The sequence below is a fragment of the Verticillium dahliae genome, genomic scaffold, assembly GCF_000150675.1.
Source record: "Verticillium dahliae VdLs.17 supercont1.7 genomic scaffold, whole genome shotgun sequence".
In the NCBI taxonomy this organism is placed as follows: domain Eukaryota; kingdom Fungi; phylum Ascomycota; class Sordariomycetes; order Glomerellales; family Plectosphaerellaceae; genus Verticillium; species Verticillium dahliae.
The window spans coordinates 1,461,106-1,479,444 of record NW_009276917.1 but is presented as its reverse complement, the minus strand read 5'-3'; the positions used below and the strand labels follow the sequence as shown (position 1 = coordinate 1,479,444).

General features: G+C 54.4%; 7 protein-coding genes across 7 annotated transcripts; 4 read left to right on the top strand and 3 right to left on the bottom strand.

The window, feature by feature from the left end:
• Positions 1–3,953: 3,953 nt before the first annotated feature.
• On the top strand, positions 3,954–5,651 carry VDAG_04558 (uncharacterized protein; the record flags this gene model as incomplete). Its single annotated transcript, XM_009651005.1, has 1 exon — positions 3,954–5,651. One exon carries the CDS (start codon positions 3,954–3,956, stop codon positions 5,649–5,651), a length of 1,698 nt encoding a protein of 565 aa, XP_009649300.1.
• A 560-nt stretch (positions 5,652–6,211) lies between these two features.
• VDAG_04557 (DNAJ domain-containing protein) lies at positions 6,212–7,427 on the top strand (the record flags this gene model as incomplete). Its single annotated transcript, XM_009651004.1, has 4 exons — positions 6,212–6,269; positions 6,500–6,560; positions 6,624–7,194; positions 7,350–7,427. 4 exons carry the CDS (start codon positions 6,212–6,214, stop codon positions 7,425–7,427), a joined length of 768 nt encoding a protein of 255 aa, XP_009649299.1.
• A 685-nt stretch (positions 7,428–8,112) lies between these two features.
• On the bottom strand, positions 8,113–8,767 carry VDAG_04556 (alcohol oxidase; the record flags this gene model as incomplete). The annotated part of the gene is made up of 4 exons (XM_009651003.1): positions 8,113–8,234; positions 8,308–8,347; positions 8,403–8,477; positions 8,534–8,767. 4 exons carry the CDS (start codon positions 8,765–8,767, stop codon positions 8,113–8,115), a joined length of 471 nt encoding a protein of 156 aa, XP_009649298.1.
• Positions 8,768–9,587: 820 nt separating this feature from the next.
• Positions 9,588–10,717, bottom strand: VDAG_04555 (uncharacterized protein; the record flags this gene model as incomplete). The annotated part of the gene is made up of 3 exons (XM_009651002.1): positions 9,588–10,061; positions 10,117–10,530; positions 10,622–10,717. 3 exons carry the CDS (start codon positions 10,715–10,717, stop codon positions 9,588–9,590), a joined length of 984 nt encoding a protein of 327 aa, XP_009649297.1.
• A 1,336-nt stretch (positions 10,718–12,053) lies between these two features.
• Positions 12,054–13,252, top strand: VDAG_04554 (uncharacterized protein; the record flags this gene model as incomplete). Its single annotated transcript, XM_009651001.1, has 2 exons — positions 12,054–12,125; positions 12,281–13,252. 2 exons carry the CDS (start codon positions 12,054–12,056, stop codon positions 13,250–13,252), a joined length of 1,044 nt encoding a protein of 347 aa, XP_009649296.1.
• A 2,133-nt stretch (positions 13,253–15,385) lies between these two features.
• On the top strand, positions 15,386–16,104 carry VDAG_04553 (uncharacterized protein; the record flags this gene model as incomplete). Its single annotated transcript, XM_009651000.1, has 2 exons — positions 15,386–15,582; positions 15,638–16,104. The coding sequence occupies exons 1-2, from the start codon at positions 15,438–15,440 to the stop codon at positions 16,102–16,104; spliced, it is 612 nt and encodes a 203-aa protein (XP_009649295.1). The 5' UTR covers positions 15,386–15,437.
• Positions 16,105–16,454: 350 nt separating this feature from the next.
• VDAG_04552 (uncharacterized protein) lies at positions 16,455–17,030 on the bottom strand (the record flags this gene model as incomplete). Its single annotated transcript, XM_009650999.1, has 1 exon — positions 16,455–17,030. The coding sequence occupies one exon, from the start codon at positions 17,028–17,030 to the stop codon at positions 16,455–16,457; it is 576 nt and encodes a 191-aa protein (XP_009649294.1).
• Positions 17,031–18,339: the final 1,309 nt, after the last annotated feature.

Below are 18,339 nucleotides of genomic sequence, written 5' to 3'. Positions count from 1 at the left end.
CCGTAGTCGCGGGGGTGATAAGTGACGAAACTGGGGATTTATTATCAGTCGGTTCAAATGACAAAACGACCAGGGTTCCTGTTGAGTCATGCTTCACGCCATCCATGTTGGTGAGGGATGAGGACCGCTAGCAGATTGACATTGCTTTTTTCTTTTCTTTGGAGATGACGCGAGTGGGTGGGTGTTCGGCGTAGTGATCGGAGGTCAGTGGCTGGCCTGGTGCCAGGTTGCTGGGGTACCGGGACCGATACCAGCAACCCCGCGTGCCGGGCCCTGCCAGCACCGCGAGGTCCAAGCTCTGAGGGGCCTTTGGCCCGAACTGGTTAAAACTGTGACCGATGAGTAAGAAGTGCTGCATGTGCGGATATCGCGCATCAACTCTTGGTACGTCTGATATCCACTGAAGGGAGCGCTGACCGCATTTACATTGGCAGAGCCGCTGTCGACTCGATAGCTGGGGAAGGCCATTTCAAGACGTCAGCTACGTGGCGCAGGTCACAACGGGAGGTCGTGCGTTTGGCCTTGGACTAGCATCGAGTCCGTACTGGCTAGGCTCGGGTTCCGCCTCGTGCTATTCTCGCGATGTCTGCCTGGCGTGAGACATGACGCAAGGAGAAACTAGGCCAGTCTACTGGCGAAGGCGAATTGAAACGCGAAGAGGCCGCAGATAGTTTTGCTCCCAATGTCCATGGGTGACCGACAGGGAGAAGAAAGCAAAGCGCACCTGTTACTTTCATTGAACGTTTCCAGAATTTTCCAGCACTAACACTTGCTTTTTCAACCGTCCAGACAGCTGATCAGGAGGCGAATTGACATGCACCGTTGGCTCCAATAGAGGCAGAGGATTTTTCGCAGGTAAGCAATGCCTGCTTCCGCGACTGGAGGCCAAGGCCGTGGAACAGTAACCGAGTTGAAGCAGTCGTGTTGTCAAGCCAGCAGAAGGTCGGCTCGCCGCCACGCAGAAGGTCTGGCCCGGGGAACCGGAAGTGAAGTGAAGGCATGGCCCGCCTGGTGTTGCATCGACGACTGTCGCAGGTCGTTCATGCCAATGTTCACAGGCACCGCACTGGGCCGATATAGGGTTTGACGATGTGATCAACGAACTGTGGCCATCACAAGGAAGGCTTTGCGAGGGGTTGAATCGTCTCTGTGAACTTTAGTATTGAAAGAACGCCAGGGTTATTCTTTGCGGACGGACGTTGGTTTCGGGCTCTGGCCAGAGGGAAGACCAGGCCCGCAAATTGGTGGAGAAGCAATAGGCCGTGCGCTGATAACTGCATCATGATCCCTGACAGAGTGGTGTGTACTCCTACAGTAGGCCTAGGCGAGCTCAAAGTGTTTCTTGGAGCATGATAATGGTGGATATTCCTTTTCCCTATGCTCGCTGCGCGCCAGGTTAATCCATCCCTCCCCCTTCCCATAGACCCCAATGGGTTCGGAGCTCTGAGTCGTGGCAAGTAATCAATGGCTGCGGACAGGTTCTGGATCTAGCTGCAGTAGACGACGGAGGCGCTTCAGCTACTGTTTGAGACTGGTGTCGAGGCAGTCTCTCCGACAATGCCCCATGACGCATCGAGGGAGAAGGGATTGGGCGGCGGCACCAACCAGCGTCGCACAGTGCTCCTGGAGACTGGGAGAAAGCAGAATGATGTGATACAGACCATGTTGAGGCCCTCGTTTGCATTGTCGGCGCCGGCCGTTCAGCCCGCCTGTCGTTGTGCGCCGCCAACCAGGCCAGGGCACGACTGGCCGGGCCTCATAAGGCGGGAGCATTGTGAATGGCAGAATTGCGTGGAAGTCAGGGTTTTGCGTGATAATAGCTCTGACATGGCAGGACCTCCACTACCCGCCAGGTGATGGTATATGACAGACATGTGGTGGTTCTTTGTCTGTGCTCGCGGAGCAAAGGCGAAGATCAGCCAGGGAAAGGGAGCAATTCCACCACGCTCCTCGACTCGATCGACGAGGCTGCAATGGCAACTCAGTTATCCCGAACCAACCATCCAAGGAAACCCCGGAGAGCAAGGGAGGGGATCGAGTGTCGAGTCTGCTCGAACGCGGCAGGATATCCGATGATCCCAGAGAACTGTATATCCTGCGAGGATCAGGACTGGAGGGCAAGGTCTTGCGTGTGTTCGCTCGTCATGGCCCCCGGATTCTGTAACTTGTCACATTTGCAGCAGCTCAAGGCCGAAAATGCTGGTTGTAAGCGATAGAGGAAAAAGTAAGCAGACTGTGAAGTAGAGGGCCCAGTGGTGGAGCACGAGACGACGACGAGCACCTAATGAAATACAAAGTGGAGGAAGGATCAGGTCCGTTCGCCTGCGCGCTCAGGGCACTGTGATCCCTGCCGGTTACCTGCTTCAGGCCCCTGAAAGCACCAGAGGTACAAGCCTGGACAAGGTACCTTACAGTGTGTATTTGACGATTTCAGTGGAGCCTCTCACTGGGGAAACATGGGCAGGAGCAAGGGCGATGATGGGTCGTACTCGTAGCCTTGAGGCAGGAGCCGGGTCGGTTCTGTTTTCTATCACCTGCAGGTGTAGCTGCACTGGCTCAGCACCGGCGTCCAGCCCAGCTCAACCAGGCCCGCTTGATGCTTCTGGCGCCCGTAAGCGAGCAAAGTAAGTACAGCCAACGGCAAGACCGAGAAACAGAAGGACACGGTCGAGTCTTTTCATCAGCTCATATCGGCCGGTCGAGACTTGAGGCATTGCATTGCCAGAGGCGTGTACATGTACATGTAAGCCTTGGGGGGACTGGGGTCTCCAGTAGACACTGTGTGTGGGTGCCAGGATCAGGGCCCCCCTCTTGCCATTTTGAGCTCCAGCACCCCATCTTGCTCGTCACTTCCTCGACAGATCTGACGAAACTCTTAAGAGGCTCGAGGGTGGCAGTCGCGCCCATCGCACCGCGCCTTCCTTCTGTTGCACCTACCTACCCTGTTGTAGTAGTGCTGGTGTTGGTACATGTATCGTCCTTTCTGCTGCTCACCTTGTTTCAACTGGTCCTGCTGCCTCTGCCGTGTTTTTACGCCAGTCTCGTCACACTACCAACCCGCCCCTCCGCCTGCTACTGCCCAGCCCCGTGTCCGTCCCATCTCGACGCCCTGCACCGAAAGCTGTTGTGGTTCTGTCGCGTCGTCTCTACCACTACCAGGCTTTCGTTTGTTTAGACACTCGGATCTGGCTAGCCGTCACAGCTGCCGTTAATCTCCTTGCGACCGCGCTCGGAATTTTGTAACTGAATACGCAACACTTCACGTCTCTCGCTGAGCCAGTCGACAACTCCTGCACCACGCTGCTTGGCTTACAATACCAACATCACAACAGCAGCCACAAACCGCCACAAAGCCGAATCCTCCACGCTCGACTCGCACCATACCGAAGCCAGAGCCGTCGACTTGTGTAATTGTCTCGACGCCTCTCGCCCCTTCATGGGCTCTCTGTGTCGCATAGTCCCTGATTCGCCCCTCACGCGTGTCTGGCATACAGCATCTCTCGAGACAATCGTCCTCACTTGTCTCATTGCACCCTCTCTCCTTACCTCCCTCCACCAGACTCCCGGCCGCCGAGCGAATTCACCATTGTGACTTCCCGTGGCCGCAGTACAACCGAACTATTCCTCGTCCTTCATTTCGTTCGCCTCAGCAAAAGACTCCCTGGTACGCCCCTTTGATACCCACGAGCCTCCTTGGAGACGACGCACCACTTGCCTGCGACGTACGAACAAATACTGGCACTCAACAACCCGAGGAGAGCCTCTCTGCGGAATCATTCTTGCCACCGCCTCTCTTGATCCGTCTCACACCCAAAACGTCGAAAACCACCAAACCGCTTTTAGATTTCCTGTGCCCGTCGCCGGTGAACCTCATCAAGCTTCAACTGGGTCGATACCACCATCTTTGAAACGTCGACGGCTTCTGTACGGAAATTCTGGAGACGTTGCCTATCATGCCAAACGGCCTCGACCGCCTGGATAGGCTGTTCTCTAAGCGCAAGAACTCTCCCACGGGCAAAAACCTTTCAACAGACCGCGCAGAGCCTGTCGCCGACGTCCAGCATACGCAGCCTGGCAATGTGAGCTTCCCTCAGCCGTCATTTCTGCGACCCAAGGGAAAAGGCGAGCGTATGATTGCTCGAGATGAGTCGACGCCAGCCGAACGTCACGACAGCCGCGCCAGTAGCTTGCCCGAAGCGCGCTCCGAGCGCATGTCTATGCATTCCTCCACTTTCAGTACCGCCAGCACAGGAGACCTGAACAACGCTCCTCCTCACCACACGTCCCTGATACTCCGCAGAAAGAATCTGCATGCCTCTAAACTTAAGGAGTTCAAATTTCCTCTCCCACCCAAGGATATCAGAACCATCTCAACAGACCTGCCTACTTCACCTTCCTGCTCACCCACCACTGCCGCCGCCATGGGACGGGGTCACCTGGAGCATCGCCACAGCTCTTTCCTCTTGGCCTCGCGGGCTGATACGCCGCCCGCGTCCGACCATGAGGATGACTGGAAGTATCACCACCGGCAGCAAACTCAGAGCGGTTCCACGCCCAGCCTTCGGCCGCCTAATCCTCCAACACCAGCAGCATCGCCAGAGATTAGAGCGTTGTCAGAACCCCCTAGCCAAGAGCCTGATGTCGGTGTGGCTGACAAGAGAAGAATGTTCGCACCCCTCCGTCGCCGCAAAGAAAGAAAAGCCGCAGAACTGCGAAGGGCCCAGTCACACATTGTTTTGGCGTCTACGCAATCCCTCAAGCAGGCAAAGAGTGTACTCAAGGGCGGAGATGTCAAGGATTTCTTCGAACTAAGCGACGATGATATCGCCGAAGAGGATCTAAGCGCTGACGAGCCTACGACCCCTGAGATGGCACCGTATTTGCGCAGGCCGTCGACAAAAACAATAACATCCGTTCGTGCAACGACACCCATGTCGAAGCGATCCTCAACAACCAGTGTCATAAACACTCTTGCAGACGCCGCCGCTCATGGCGCTGTGCAGATCGCGAAGATTGCAGCCAAGCACAAGTTTGACCTCGTGTACATTGTCAATCTCTGGCCTGAGAAGGTCCATTATGCATCCGCAGCTGCATCGATGCCCACCTCGGCCTGCGAGTCAGCTTCCTCATCCAGGCCCAACAGCGCCAGGAGCTCGTTGCTTGGCTCCATGGAAGGTACTGTGGTGGAAACCGCATCTGGAATGACGGGGCGACTACTTGCGGCCTATGGACTATCCAAAGTGGCCAGCCCCTTTCGCATTTCCGCTGCAGTCCACGCTAAAATTCTGCGTCACGAAAGCTGGATCGAATACCGCAGCGCCGATGCAAAAGAAGGCGAATTCTCGCGCGGATACGGCCATGCATTCCACGCAGGCTTTTCGCGAAAATCTACAACTACTTGCGCCTCGATGGAACCACGGTCAGAGGTCGATCGTGGCATCGTTTTCGCCGCCTATAGGCAACCTGGTCCTGACGGCAAGACACGTGGCTGCACACCTGCGGAGCTCGAGGCCCTACATGCAGATGCTGAGCATCTAATTGATATGCTCATTGCCATTCACAAGGCAAAAAGGCTTCGAAATCCAGTTGCGTTGAGCGCTCAAGCGGACGACGTAGGACCGATGCCACCACAGCGAGATGTGTTCCTCTGAGAGAGGAAGCCATCTCAATTTGAGATGACCCGGAGTACGGAGCCCTTGCTACTGTCAGGAGCTCCAGAATATGAGAACAACGAGAAGAACACGGACTGATTGGACGCGAAACGTGAGGCGGTCACAGCGAGCCTGCTTTTCTACTAGCCACTGCAACGCGACATGATAACTTTTGGGCGGCGATGACTGAATTGGAAACCGGAGTAATGGGACTCGAGGCATGCGCACAATGTGTGGATTGTTTTTCATTGAGAGCGATATAACCTTGGGCGTGGGTGGAAGCGTGTACGAGTCTCAGCTCGAGACTGAGGGTGTGAGAAGCATAGGAAGCCTGAGGCTGGACAGCATGTTGTGTTTGTGGGCGGGCCGTGTCAGTGATTCCAAGATACCTCAGCCTTAGGCATTTGAATTCTTTATCTTCCTCGAGGTATGATGGAGAGCTTGCAGGTCGTGACTTGAGTATGAATGAAACACCATCAATCACGTTCGACAAGTTCCACTTATCGCAGCTTATCTTCCCACGTGTTATCTTTGTGTGGCGTTTCTTGAGTTCCGCCACAATGACGTTGGTGTGGCTTCTTGGCGGGGGGAATGGTCTTCATCTACTTGGACACCTGGGTATGTTCCTACCTACCTCACCACTTGAGGCTCTCCTCCAGTCTTTCCACGCCTTAGATCCTATACTTCACCACTCCACTATACTCTTCTGTAACCTGAAAGTTCGAATTTCTAGTCGAGACACCAGGACAAAGAACACGATGGCCTCTTCTGGCCCCCCTCCCAACTACTGTATGCGACGACGAGGACCCCGCCACGGCGAGAGCCGGATATGTGCTGACGTGCCACAGATGTCATCCTGGAGATCCAGGAGTCGGCAACGACACAACAGGTCCGTGACGCCTACAAGAAGTGAGCGATATGCATATTTCCCTCCTCGCAAATCGGCTTTTGCGCTAACCACCCTGATCACAGAGCCGCTCTGAAGACACATCCCGACCGCGTCCCCTCCGACTCGCCCGAACGAGCATCCCGCACGCGCAAGTTCCAGATCGTCAACGACGCCTACTACACACTTTCCGACCCTTCGCGACGCCGCGAATACGACGCCCAGCGAAAGATCTTTGGCACCTCGTCCGGGCGCAAGGCTCCTGCCGCGGGCGCCGACCCGTTTGAGTCGGACGAATTCGACGAGGAGGTTCCACCCCAGGCCGGTGGCGCCCATGCGCAAAATGCTTACTCGTGGGCGTGGAACTACTTCACCGGAAAGAATGGCGCGGCCGGCAGCAGCGAGGAGCGGCAGAAGACCGAGGAGGCGCAGTTCGGCGACGTCTTTGAGGAGATGCTGCGCGAGGAGGGCATGGCCGAGGGCGACGGCACGAATCGCCCGACCGGCACCTTCTGGAGCGTGGTCGGCGGCGCGAGCGGCGGCGCGCTGGGCTTCATCATCGCCAACGTCCCGGGTCTGCTGGCCGGGGCGGTAGCAGGGAACAGGCTGGGCGCCATCCGTGACACCAAGGGGAAGAGTGTGTATGCTGTTTTCCAGGTCAGTGCGAGCGTGGATGTGTCGATTGGGTGAAGCGAAGTTATCGGGCCCTGCAAGAACTTGTCAGGCTCTCTCTTTCTCTAGCCGAATGCGGTACTTGGGCGAGGTTCCTCCGATGGGCTCTTTTACTGACTTCTTCCTTTTTCCACGTACAGGACTTGCCGCAGGCAGATCGCGCAAGATTGCTCACGCAGCTGGCGGCCAAGGTGTTCAGCCATACTGTTGGCGTTTGAATAAGGATTGGGAGCGAGAACACGAGATACCTGAACTGGAGTTTCGGACGAATTTCAATAGCAGTTATCCTATCATTTTTCCATCACAGACGCTGTAATCGAAGGTTATGTCGAGCTGCCAGACGTTCTTATGACGGGATCATGACGCCGATTGCTACTACCGTGTCTCGCTCGAGGGTTTTGTTTCGAAAGGGAAAAACGTCTTCCATATCTTCAGAGACAATCCACCAACGGAGCCAGCCACTTGGCACAAAGCCCGAAGCATATTAGCCCTAAACAACGCGTGATGGCTCGAGTGAGGCGTATAACAGGCAGTGTTGATTGCATGCTGGCTCCCCTGTACACGCCATGCCGATGGCCTTAGATAGGTATATAGACCCACGCTTTTCTCATTTCCTAATCTATCTATGCATTGACTTCAGATGCACCTCATAGCCCGAGCTCCGCAATGATGAGACTTGCTGTCCGGATCTCTCGACAAGCAAGGGCGTCGCCATAGCACCAGAAGCAGTAATCACCAGCTTCCGTGTATTGATGGTTTGCAAACTGCCGTCAGGTTGGAGGAGTGGGTTCGGACGAATATCGACCCCAGATGCCGTCGTGCCTTCGAACAGGATCCGTGAAACCTGATGCTCTACAAGTACTTGCAGATTCTGGTACTTCCCATCCTTGAGCCGGGAAACAACTATTTATGCGCTGCGTCCTGACGTTTGCCATCCTTTCTAATGTATGCCAAATTGCGCTGAACACCGTTGTAGGAGTCGAAGTCCTGTAGATCCTTGATTGCAGGGTACCCAACCTGGTTCGCTGCCTGGATGAAGTCATTTTGCGGCTTGGTGACAGTGAATGCTGGGCTGGTGACTTAAGAGGCCCATCATACCCATGGGCGTCTGAGATCCCTGGCCGTGATACGACTCAATCTGTCTTTTGTCAGCCATGGTGGTCCTAAGAGCGGAAGAACATTTATAATCTTACCTTCTTCATGAATGGCAGCAGCCATTCGCGGACCAGCCAGGCACCTTCCAGCAGTTGTAATCGAACCTTTCCGGCCTCTGGTAGGTCGACATGTTGATTGCCGATCCGCCACCGAGGAGACCGGCACTTACTCTGTTGATGACTCTCTCGGCGGTCCGTGGTTCCTTGATTGACGAATAGTTCAGCATCGTCTTGCCGCATGTGGCCATGCGGCCAAAAGCAAATATCGGGTGGACGACCGTGGAGTCATCGCGGTTATCCGGGCCACACTCGATCACGAGAATGGACAGACTTGGGTCTGCATCGCTGAGTCTTGAGGCGACGACGTAGCCGGCAGAACCACCTAGTCCGTTAGCGAGCGTCATCTTGAACATGAGACCATGCGTACCTCCGCCAGGCCATCTGGCACTTGTTTAGTCACTCCTCCCATCTTCGATAGAGAGTCAGATCTCGTGGTTAGAAAGCGAAGCTATTGATTGAGTGCATGAGACCCTGTTCTAGAGGTCAACACCAGAAATGGTGAAGAAGCCAGACTCAACACCTATAGCATAACTCCCGTCACCCGACACCGACAAACTAACAACAGCACGGCATGGACCCCCCGGTCTATGCACACGGCTAACCAACAGACCACACCTGGAGGCGCTGACGCCACAGGAAAGACTCAACCGGAACACCTCTAAGCAGGATAACCTGCCCGCCCCCCAGACAACCAGAAATGAAGCCCATAGACCAGCCGCAACTTGAATATGGCTAGTTTGACGGCCAATGGAGCGTGGCGGCGCGGGCATGTTTTTGCCCATATAGGATTGATAGTGGCAGTAAATATATCATCATCATTATCATCACCTACGGAATAAAGGGCATCGTTCTCTTCCGCTTAACCACGAGAGACCTCGGCCACAAAGCTATTATCTACCGATAGTCAACATCTTCGAAGCTGGTCGCAATCTGCCTCCGTTTCTATGTCGCCGAAAATGGCTACTGCACTAGCCTTGGCTAGCCCATTGTCTCCCTTTTAGCGAATAGGGCAATCAAGTGCCTCAGTCATCTTTGTAACAACACCAAAAGCAGCATGCAAAGTGAAAGCAGTAACCTCAAGCTGCCAACGAAGATCAATTCTTCTCGGTGTACTGTCTTTCTCATGAGTCATATAAGTTGTTTTTCAAAATCTATCAGCAAGAATCATGAACTACATGCTGTGTAGCTGGTGATCTCCGACCGCAGGTGAAACTCCGTCAAGGCTGCCATGAACTCCTTGTCAACGTTTCTGTTCGTTTTGGCAAAGACTGTCTCGTAGGGATGTATGTTGCCCCCAAAGTACTTCTTGTCCCATAATAAGTCGCCCGAGTCGGGGTGGGCCTTGCAGGATTCCTCTGCGCTCCTTTCCGAATGCAACGCCGTCATGAGGGCATCAACTTCATACCCTGCGGAGGTGATGAGGCTTGTCGTGCCTACCTCTGCATGCACAGCGGCGTTCCAGCCGGAATAGCAGCCGCTCAGTCCAACAGGATCATCTGCAGTGCCGAACTGATCGGCAACAGAGGCCGAGGCTGCGAGGGCTGGGTCGAGCAAGTTGTGCATGCCAATCTTGTCGGTGGCCAAAATCATGGACTGAATGTGCATTCTCGGTTGGCAGTTCAGCGTCATACCAATGAGCTGCATGGTTAGCAGCACGCCGGGTCTCTGCGTTTGGACGTTAGGGTTTATATACCTTCTTCTTCGCAGTCAGCCTGTCCAGGAAGAGATCCGACCAGCAGCTTGAGCTCCACGTCGGCAGAAATGGCCCTCGAATGCTAGCATTCAGCAGAACGAAGCGCTTGTATCTTGTCCAGAGGTCGTCTTTCCTTAGGACCTCTCCGTAGGCACCAAGGTCAAAGCACGTGTTGGAACGCTCGACGATCTCAATGTTGGGTGCATCGGGCACCAGTCGGGAGGCATTTGTCTCGCCATTGAAGATGAATACAAAGTCGGCCGCGGCGTGAAGACCTTTGCGGAGGAAGAAACCAAGGTTCTCGCGCGCCGTAGCGGATTCTGCATAGGCATACAGGATCAGTGGCCGATCTGGGTGTGCTGCAGGGATATGATCATTCGAGGGGTGTCGTGTGCTAGATGGAGGTGCCGTTACCTGTGGGCGAAGATCAGTTTCAGTATCCAGACCATCGACCGTCGCTCACACGTGGATGTGATAAATATTGATTCGTTGGGCAGAGGCTTACGAGATTCCATTGAAATAACTGGAAACCCCACCAAAAACACGCCAGAAGAATCGCGACCGGAAGTATCGGCTTAAGCAGAGCTTGCGTCGCAAACATCTTGTCCTGCCAAGGATGCAGCGCGAAAGGTAAAGTGATCGCAAGGGAACGAGGAGCGATAAGCAGACGATCCTGGCGATACTTGACAGAGGGAACTTGACAGAGGGGCACGCCGGGAAGTTTGCAGGAGGAAGGATCATGGGATTGTCAAGAATTAACAGCCGTCAAAGAAATCAAGTCGTTAAGGTTTGAGCGCTTGTTCCATGCTGGCGAGCCCGACGACGACGCGGCTCGGTCGTCCGTCCCCCTTTACACACACAACGTTCATCGAATTGCTTCAGGCTTTCGTGGTCCTGTTCCAGCGCAACTCAGGGGTTAGACGCCGCGTTTTCAGGCTCGCGGATAGGTAGAGCCCTTAGCCGAATGATACCCTGCGCCATCAACATGGCCGTTGGGCCGTTGGACGCTGTAAGCGCCAGATTGTGGGTTTGACACCCAGGCTCGCTTCTACCCTTGTCTGCCTGGTCTTCGTCGTTGGTGATCATTGTGCTGCGACAGGCAAAGACCGTGGAAAGTATTTCGACCCGAGGCGTTAGCCTCAAGTGGTAGGGATCACAACGTGCCTACGCCTTAGGGCAGTCTAGATCCTCATGAGTTGCATCTCCCCACGGGACTGAATGATCAATGATCTCGTGATCGCCTCTCAGGCGGGGCCGGGCAGTTGACGCTGAGCTAAGGTAGACTCACAATCATCGGGGTAGGTCATTCACTTACCGGCGCGGTGGTCTATCCTCTTCTTTCTTTGCTGATGACCCGCGAATGCTACACGAATACTTGTTTCATGCAAAGGATACACATGTTCTTTACTTAAACCTATCCTTAGACATTAATGTCCTTTGTATGAGCTCGTACTCCGTGCGCGAGACATTAAAGCTTCATGAGGTCATGCGTTCAGGGGCCGAATTGATTTTGGTAGAGCGCGTACCTATACACTAGAACGACTGCAGGTCAACATGAGGACCAATCGATAGACGAAGGCCCATGGGGAACAAGACATGGAATTACAATATGATTCCGAAGGGTTGGAATCCAGATTGACTGCTTTACAGAATGAAGGCTTCACAGCACGTAGGCATTGCTCTGTAGTGGGATCTATCGCAAAGCGTTGAGTTATTCAAGATACCACCAACAGAGCAGATGGTCAGCTACCAGCAGCCTGGAAAGCGTCCAGCAATACAGGGTAAGGTTACCAGCACCCCGACGGCTGTGGTCCTGGCTATATGGTAGACCTTCAAGTGCCGCGCAATCTCACTCGTACGCTACCCGCACTCTCGCTTCCTCGGGCGCCCCGTCGCTCACTCTCGCTTCTAGTTCTAGCGATTCGTACTTCGACGCTATGGCCATCCCGCGCATCTATCACTGTGACTTAATCTGGCTAGGGACCGAGGGGTACGAGGAATGCGAGCGTGTACGTGTTGAAGTGGGCAGCCAAGCCCAAGGGGCGTTTGAAAGCTGGTCATCACCATGAACCCTGCTGATTCGACTCCTGAAATATCGTTTAAGACGGGTGACGCCCGCAATCTGCATAAAAGTAAGACTTCGAGTTGATCGCCACTTGCCCAGCCAACAGAGGCCCAAGCCGCGTGTACCTACGCAATTGCAACACCAACCCGAATACCGACGACGAGAGCTGTACCCAGCGCCCCCCTATCCGAGCAGAAGACCGATCAGAATGCCAACAAGACCGCTGCTATGACGACGAATCAGAAAGCAAGCGAGCTGCTACCATGGCAAGAAAACACCGCCTACGAGGCCCTACAGCCAGCCGTAATTGAGCCCAGCGGACCATCTGCCTCGCGACGACCACCACCGACCATGATGCAGACGGCGACCGCCTGGCTGCGCGACATGACACTGGTCAAAGTCGTCATCATAATCTACTGTCTCAACGTTGTGGCGTGGGGCGGCATGATCTTCTTGCTGCTCTGCAACGCCGCGCCCGCCATGTGCCACCCGACTTGCAACGACATCAACTCGCCGCGCCGCATATGGATAGAGATCGACTCCCAGATTCTGAACGCCCTCTTCTGCGTCATGGCCTTTGGCCTGGCGCCCCAGCGCGCTCGCGACGCCTGGCGCCTTGTCCAACACCACTTCGCCCACGACTCCTTCGCCCTGCGCCGCCTCGCTGCCTCCTACCGCTCGTGGTTTCGCCTGCCCGGCTCGCAGGAGCTCCCTAGCGACCTCGGGCCCGACGAAGTCGACGATTGGCTTTCCAAGGGCGGTGCACTGGCGGTGGTACCCCATCCCGCCCGGTCTATCCCGGATGCGCCCTATTCGGGGCTGCGCGCGTCGCCGACGGCGCTGTGGAAGCTGGCAACCGTCATTGGTTTGAACGTCATGAACACCGTCTTCCAGGCCGTGCTGTCAGGGTTCATGTGGGGTTACAACAGACATACGCGTCCGCAGTGGGCTGTGCCTTTGTTCCTTTGCTCGGCCTTTGGCGTGTCGATTGCTGCTGGCGTTATGGGAGGTCTCGAGGGAAAGCGTGTGAAAAAGGTGGAACAAGTGGTGGCAGCGCCTGAATCCTCATGACGGCACTGGCATCTCGGCAGAGGAAAGAATGGAGGCACGAAAACGATGACACGCACCCATTACCTTACGAAATAATACGACGATTGAAGATGTCTTTGTTGATGCTTGGCAATGACCTGGCTGATCGGCAAACGCAAGTTTCGCCAACGGAGCATCTGAGCCGGAGCGAACATGCCGTGAACCACTTGAAAATGATTTGAAGACCTATCACGACACTTTACGAGGTTGCCATGGCGTCTACCGTTGAAGTTTGTCGCACACAACCATGTAGACAATTCTTCATCCACGCCAGACAAGTGTGTGGCGTCGTCTGAAGATTGACTCAAAATACTGCTCGAGTGAATGTCGATCTCCAAAGCGGAGCAAGAAGAGAGAATCTTCAAGACGGCATTTGATCATCATGGGGTTGTCTTTGCGAAGGAATGTCTGCGAGAGGCTCGGATATTCAACGCCTCCTCCGTCATTGGACTGGATCTTCGTGCTCATCGTGGCAATCGACAGTCTGCACATTTGAGAGGAGGAACATTCACTTGCCAGTGTCAGATCTTCCATATCGAAGACCACCGTAGAGCATGGGCATGACCAATGGCTTTCGAGCCGAAGCACTCATCACCTGGCTACCGGGGTCTCACGATTACCAAAGTTCAAGTCGACCTACCGTCATGCAAACATGAGAATGACTGAGAGGGGTCTGGAACGCTGATGACAATAGCATTGCTCGCATTCGAGGGAGAACAAAACATCCGGACCCGTGAAGGGTCGCGCTGGGTGGCGACCATTGATCGGATGCCTGAGACGTAGAGCATTCGGCTACAACTCTCTAGCCGCCGGACCGAGATCTGCACCTTTGAAGACATCTTGCGCTCTCGAACCTCGCCTGGGCCCGGGTCGCCGTGTGGCCTCGACGAAGGTCCATGATTGCCAAGGTGACGGAGGTCTTTAGCAAGTTCTCGATCTTCGCATCGAGAGGTTCTCGGCGCGCTCTGGCTGAGACATGTCCCTCCCATGCGTCCCCTCTGTCAAACCTCGAGCGACACACTGCAATCAGGTGGCGGAATGAGCATGGGCACGGCTACAGTCGTGAATGGCTTTGACAGCGGCCGCTTGCGGAGGTAGCGCGGATCGGGCTTGCCCGCGACGTCAACCTCGCGAGCTAGATGGAGAGGAGGCCCAAGCACTCAATCCGATGGCGGTCAGCCATTTGCGTTCCTCAATTCCTCATTTCCATCTCCATAACTCTCAACGGCAGGCCGCAGGTGGCACGGAACGAGCGAGGCAGATGAGACATGAATGCACGATCGAGCCTAGACCTCCCGTTTTCATCCATGACTCTAGTCGCGGGTCGCGGGCGAGCATGCTCTAGTGTCTCAACAACCACAAGCCACTTTCATCAGCCTTGCCACGGGCCTAGACACATTTGACAGGCGCTCGTGAAGATCGAGCTCTGCCCAGGTCCTCGTGACAGCATGGCTTTGACTGGTGGAATGATGCTTGGCCAGAGACATTGTGCTCAGCATGTCACGAACAAGTTCACCGCCAGCAGACTGAGGGCCAACCCTTGGGACACAAACAAGGCCTGATGCAGTATGTCTGATGAGGAAGATACCGAGAACATGAATTCCAAGATGCCCGGTCAAGCTGAGTGTCGACTGGAACACAAGACAACGGCCCCGCAACTCAAAACTGACACACCCCTTGAGAAGCACGTAGCGCGTGTCCGTCGCGCGGCCTCCTCGTCGTTCCGAATTTAGGCCAAGGGCTTTTCTTTCTGAATTGTAGAGCTTGGCGCCTTCGGGCTGCTCTACAGGAAGCCACCCGCGAAGCATGGCTGATGATTCGCGTGTCATGTTGAGATCAGGTCTGGATCATTCTCAGCCCTTGCTGACGACCGGCTGCTCGTCTTGATGTTCAGCAGAGCCGGATCATGACAGTCCCGTGGCACGAAAACGGAATGTAGCTGATTTTGCAAAGTGGAATGGACTTGAGATGTGGATTTGAAGGTAGCATGTAGACAAGGACGAGGCGACATAGCCTTCATTTCGTGTATATATATTGCGTCCTCGAACCCCCAAAAGGCATCTTGAAATTCCATCAACACTCACACATCTCTCCTACAGTTATACACCGGAGATCAACAACACCATCTCAATCTATTCGCAGGCTCCACTTAGGTTATTCACTCGAAATGAAGTTCCTCAACATCCTCTCTCTCGTCTCTTTCGCCTCGGCTGCACCTGCGCTGCAGGCTCGCCAGAACACGGCGATTGGTACCGTGAAGAATGCTGTCGCGACGCTCGACAGCGCCACAAAGGGCAACATCCAGGCTATCCGTAGGTGGAACTTTGTCTTTGAAGCTTGAGAGATGACTGACCTTGTCATGACAAGAGGGTGCCGTCGCCGAGGTCAAGAACAATGTTGAGGCCCAGGTTGAGGTTGTCCTAAAGACAAACATCCAGGGCATCGCCGACGCACTCAAGAAGGCCACCGATGACATTACCAAGGGGACCACAGGCGCCGGTGGCGCGATCGGAGGGGATCTCAAGGATCTTACTCAGGCTCAAATTAACGAAGTTCGTGATGCTATTGCTGCTGCGCAGCGTATTCTCCGCGATATCGGCGCCACTGTGCGTCTGACCGCCACCGACCTTACTCCTGCCCTCAAGAGCGCCATTAAGAGCGAAGTCGATGCTGTCAAGGCGGCCATCCAGCCCTTCGTTACACCCCTGACAACCTTCGGTGAGGCTGCCAGGGCTGCGAGGGCTAGCCTTGCCATTGGCATCACTGGCCTCTCTACCGTGATTGCCGAGCTCGGCGGTATCCTGTCCCGACTGATTGCTTCGATTGGACTGTAAACGGTCACACCAGCTGATTTGGACAATGCAAGAGGGCTGATACTGGACAGTGGTGAAAAGGGTACAACTCATAACAATTCAGGGTTTAAAACATTCGTGACAAATCAATAATTGGCCCGTATAATATATTTATTTCCTCATATGAAGAATGCTAGAGTGTAATTCCAGTCAAGATCAGGCAGCAAGGGTGCCCAGCAAGTGGCAGATCGGTTCAATGTTGTTCACCCGTTCGTTGGCTAATCTTTCGTGAGCTCAATCTAGCAGCATCTTTATGCACTGGCATACAACCAGTCTGTCAATGTCTTTGATTTATACAATGAAATAGCAACGGCCTGTTCCTCCTACCAAATTCAAGCCAACACAAAGTCGACGCAGCTCTCGTAAGTCTGCTGAGCGTTGGTACCGAACCAGAACCACTGCATCGTGCACTCGCCTGCTAGTGTGCACTGCCCAGGCTGCAGCTGAGGAATAGTGACTTCAAACGCCGTGTTGTTTGGAGGGAGCTGGGCGAGATTCTCGTCTGCGTAGCTCTGGAACAAGATAAGAGGTAGACCGATGACAGTATTGGACGCTGTGTCGACAAGGGAAACATTGCAGGGCCCCTCGTGGGGGATAGGAATCTCGGCCGTGATCGGTACGACCTGACCGGCGGTGAAGGTCTGAACACGGTCCGTATTGTCTGCGAATGTAGCGCCGCGACACAAATCGAGTTGGCCTGTCGAGTTAGTCTTCTCCCCGAGGCACCAGAATAATCTATTGAAGAACGTACAGGTTGCGGGGACATTGCGAAAGTTCTCTAGCGGGATACCGGAGTCTGCGAGCACAGAGTCGACGTTCTGCTGGCCGCAGGCTGCCTCCATGGCTGGGCCAGGAACACGAGGAGGAGGTGTGACGAGGTTGCCGTGGCCCAAGATGGTGGTGGCCATGATGGCTGAAGCAAGAGCAATTGAAGACAACATTGTGAAGTAAATAAATGACAAGTCAATGAATCACGTAACCGGACGAAAGTGAAGATTGAAAAGGGGTGACAATGAAGCAAGTGACCACCAGGGTCTTGTAAGATCAATGAGATTTAATGAAGAGGCCTAGACAAGACGACGAGGACATTGTCAACGGGAAGCAGTCCAGATGAATGAATATCAGTAAGGGCACGGGCCGATCAAATGACCATGGGGATTCGAGTCATCCGAAGTTTCAAATGCCAAGAATGGTCGATGAACGCCTTCCCGCATTGCCCTCGGTGCTTGATCGCCATAAAATGCAAGGGTAATTGAATTGAACGGGTCCACAAGGGGCGATTGTATTGCACAACGGCATGACCACTGCCGCTGTGATCAGCGAACCTTGGTTGACGCAGGGATGCCGGCTTACTCGGGTAGGCGTCAGCGTATCGTGTTCACTTGCGCTCCAAAGCGGAGTACGGATATATGGAGTTGAAACACCCCTAGTCAAAGAGCCGTTTTAATCTGAATTGTAATTGGGGTCCATGTTGCGATGTGCGACGAGGATTGTTTGGAGCTTCGAGTTCGTCGGCGGAGACCCAGATGTCAGGACCACGCGAATGCTGAGCTTGCTTACATGGCGTAGCCAGGTTTAGCAACACACTGGCCTTCACGACCATAACAGACAATGAAGAGCAACACAAGTTATTCTTCTTAATAAGTATTCCTACTGTTAGGGGCACATGTAATGTTCCTTTATAGCACAGTCTCACCTCGAGAGCGTTGCAGGTGGCGGCAGCAGTGCGCGAGGTGTGTCCGCGCCAACACCCATTGCCTCGGTTTGCATTAAACTCGTCAGCGACTGGAGGGGTATACACCAAAAAGCCAGATGAATTCTTGGGGCAATGCTGCGGTACTTCATACCGCCTGTAACATTGACAGTGATATGTTCGTCCAACACAAGTTACACGACGTCGCCGGAACCGTCTTTGGCAATCACTCAACCGTCGAGGCCGTGTTTCTGCATGCCTGGGAAGATGTGGGACATATGCATGGCTGAATAAGTGCTCTTACCGAAGGCGGCAGCGGTTATGTATGCCGAGGTAGCCTGCATGCGCGCGCGTGTCCGGTGCCAGAGGTGCCGAAGGTGTACGCAAAGCCTGTGTGGAGGGGTCCAAAGTTCACGTCTATCGTACTGGCGCTGAAAAAGCACCGCCGTGATTCGATGGTAGGGCTATATACAAAGGTAGCAGATGGCGGCTGACAAGCACGGGAAGGACTGCCTCCGGTAGCT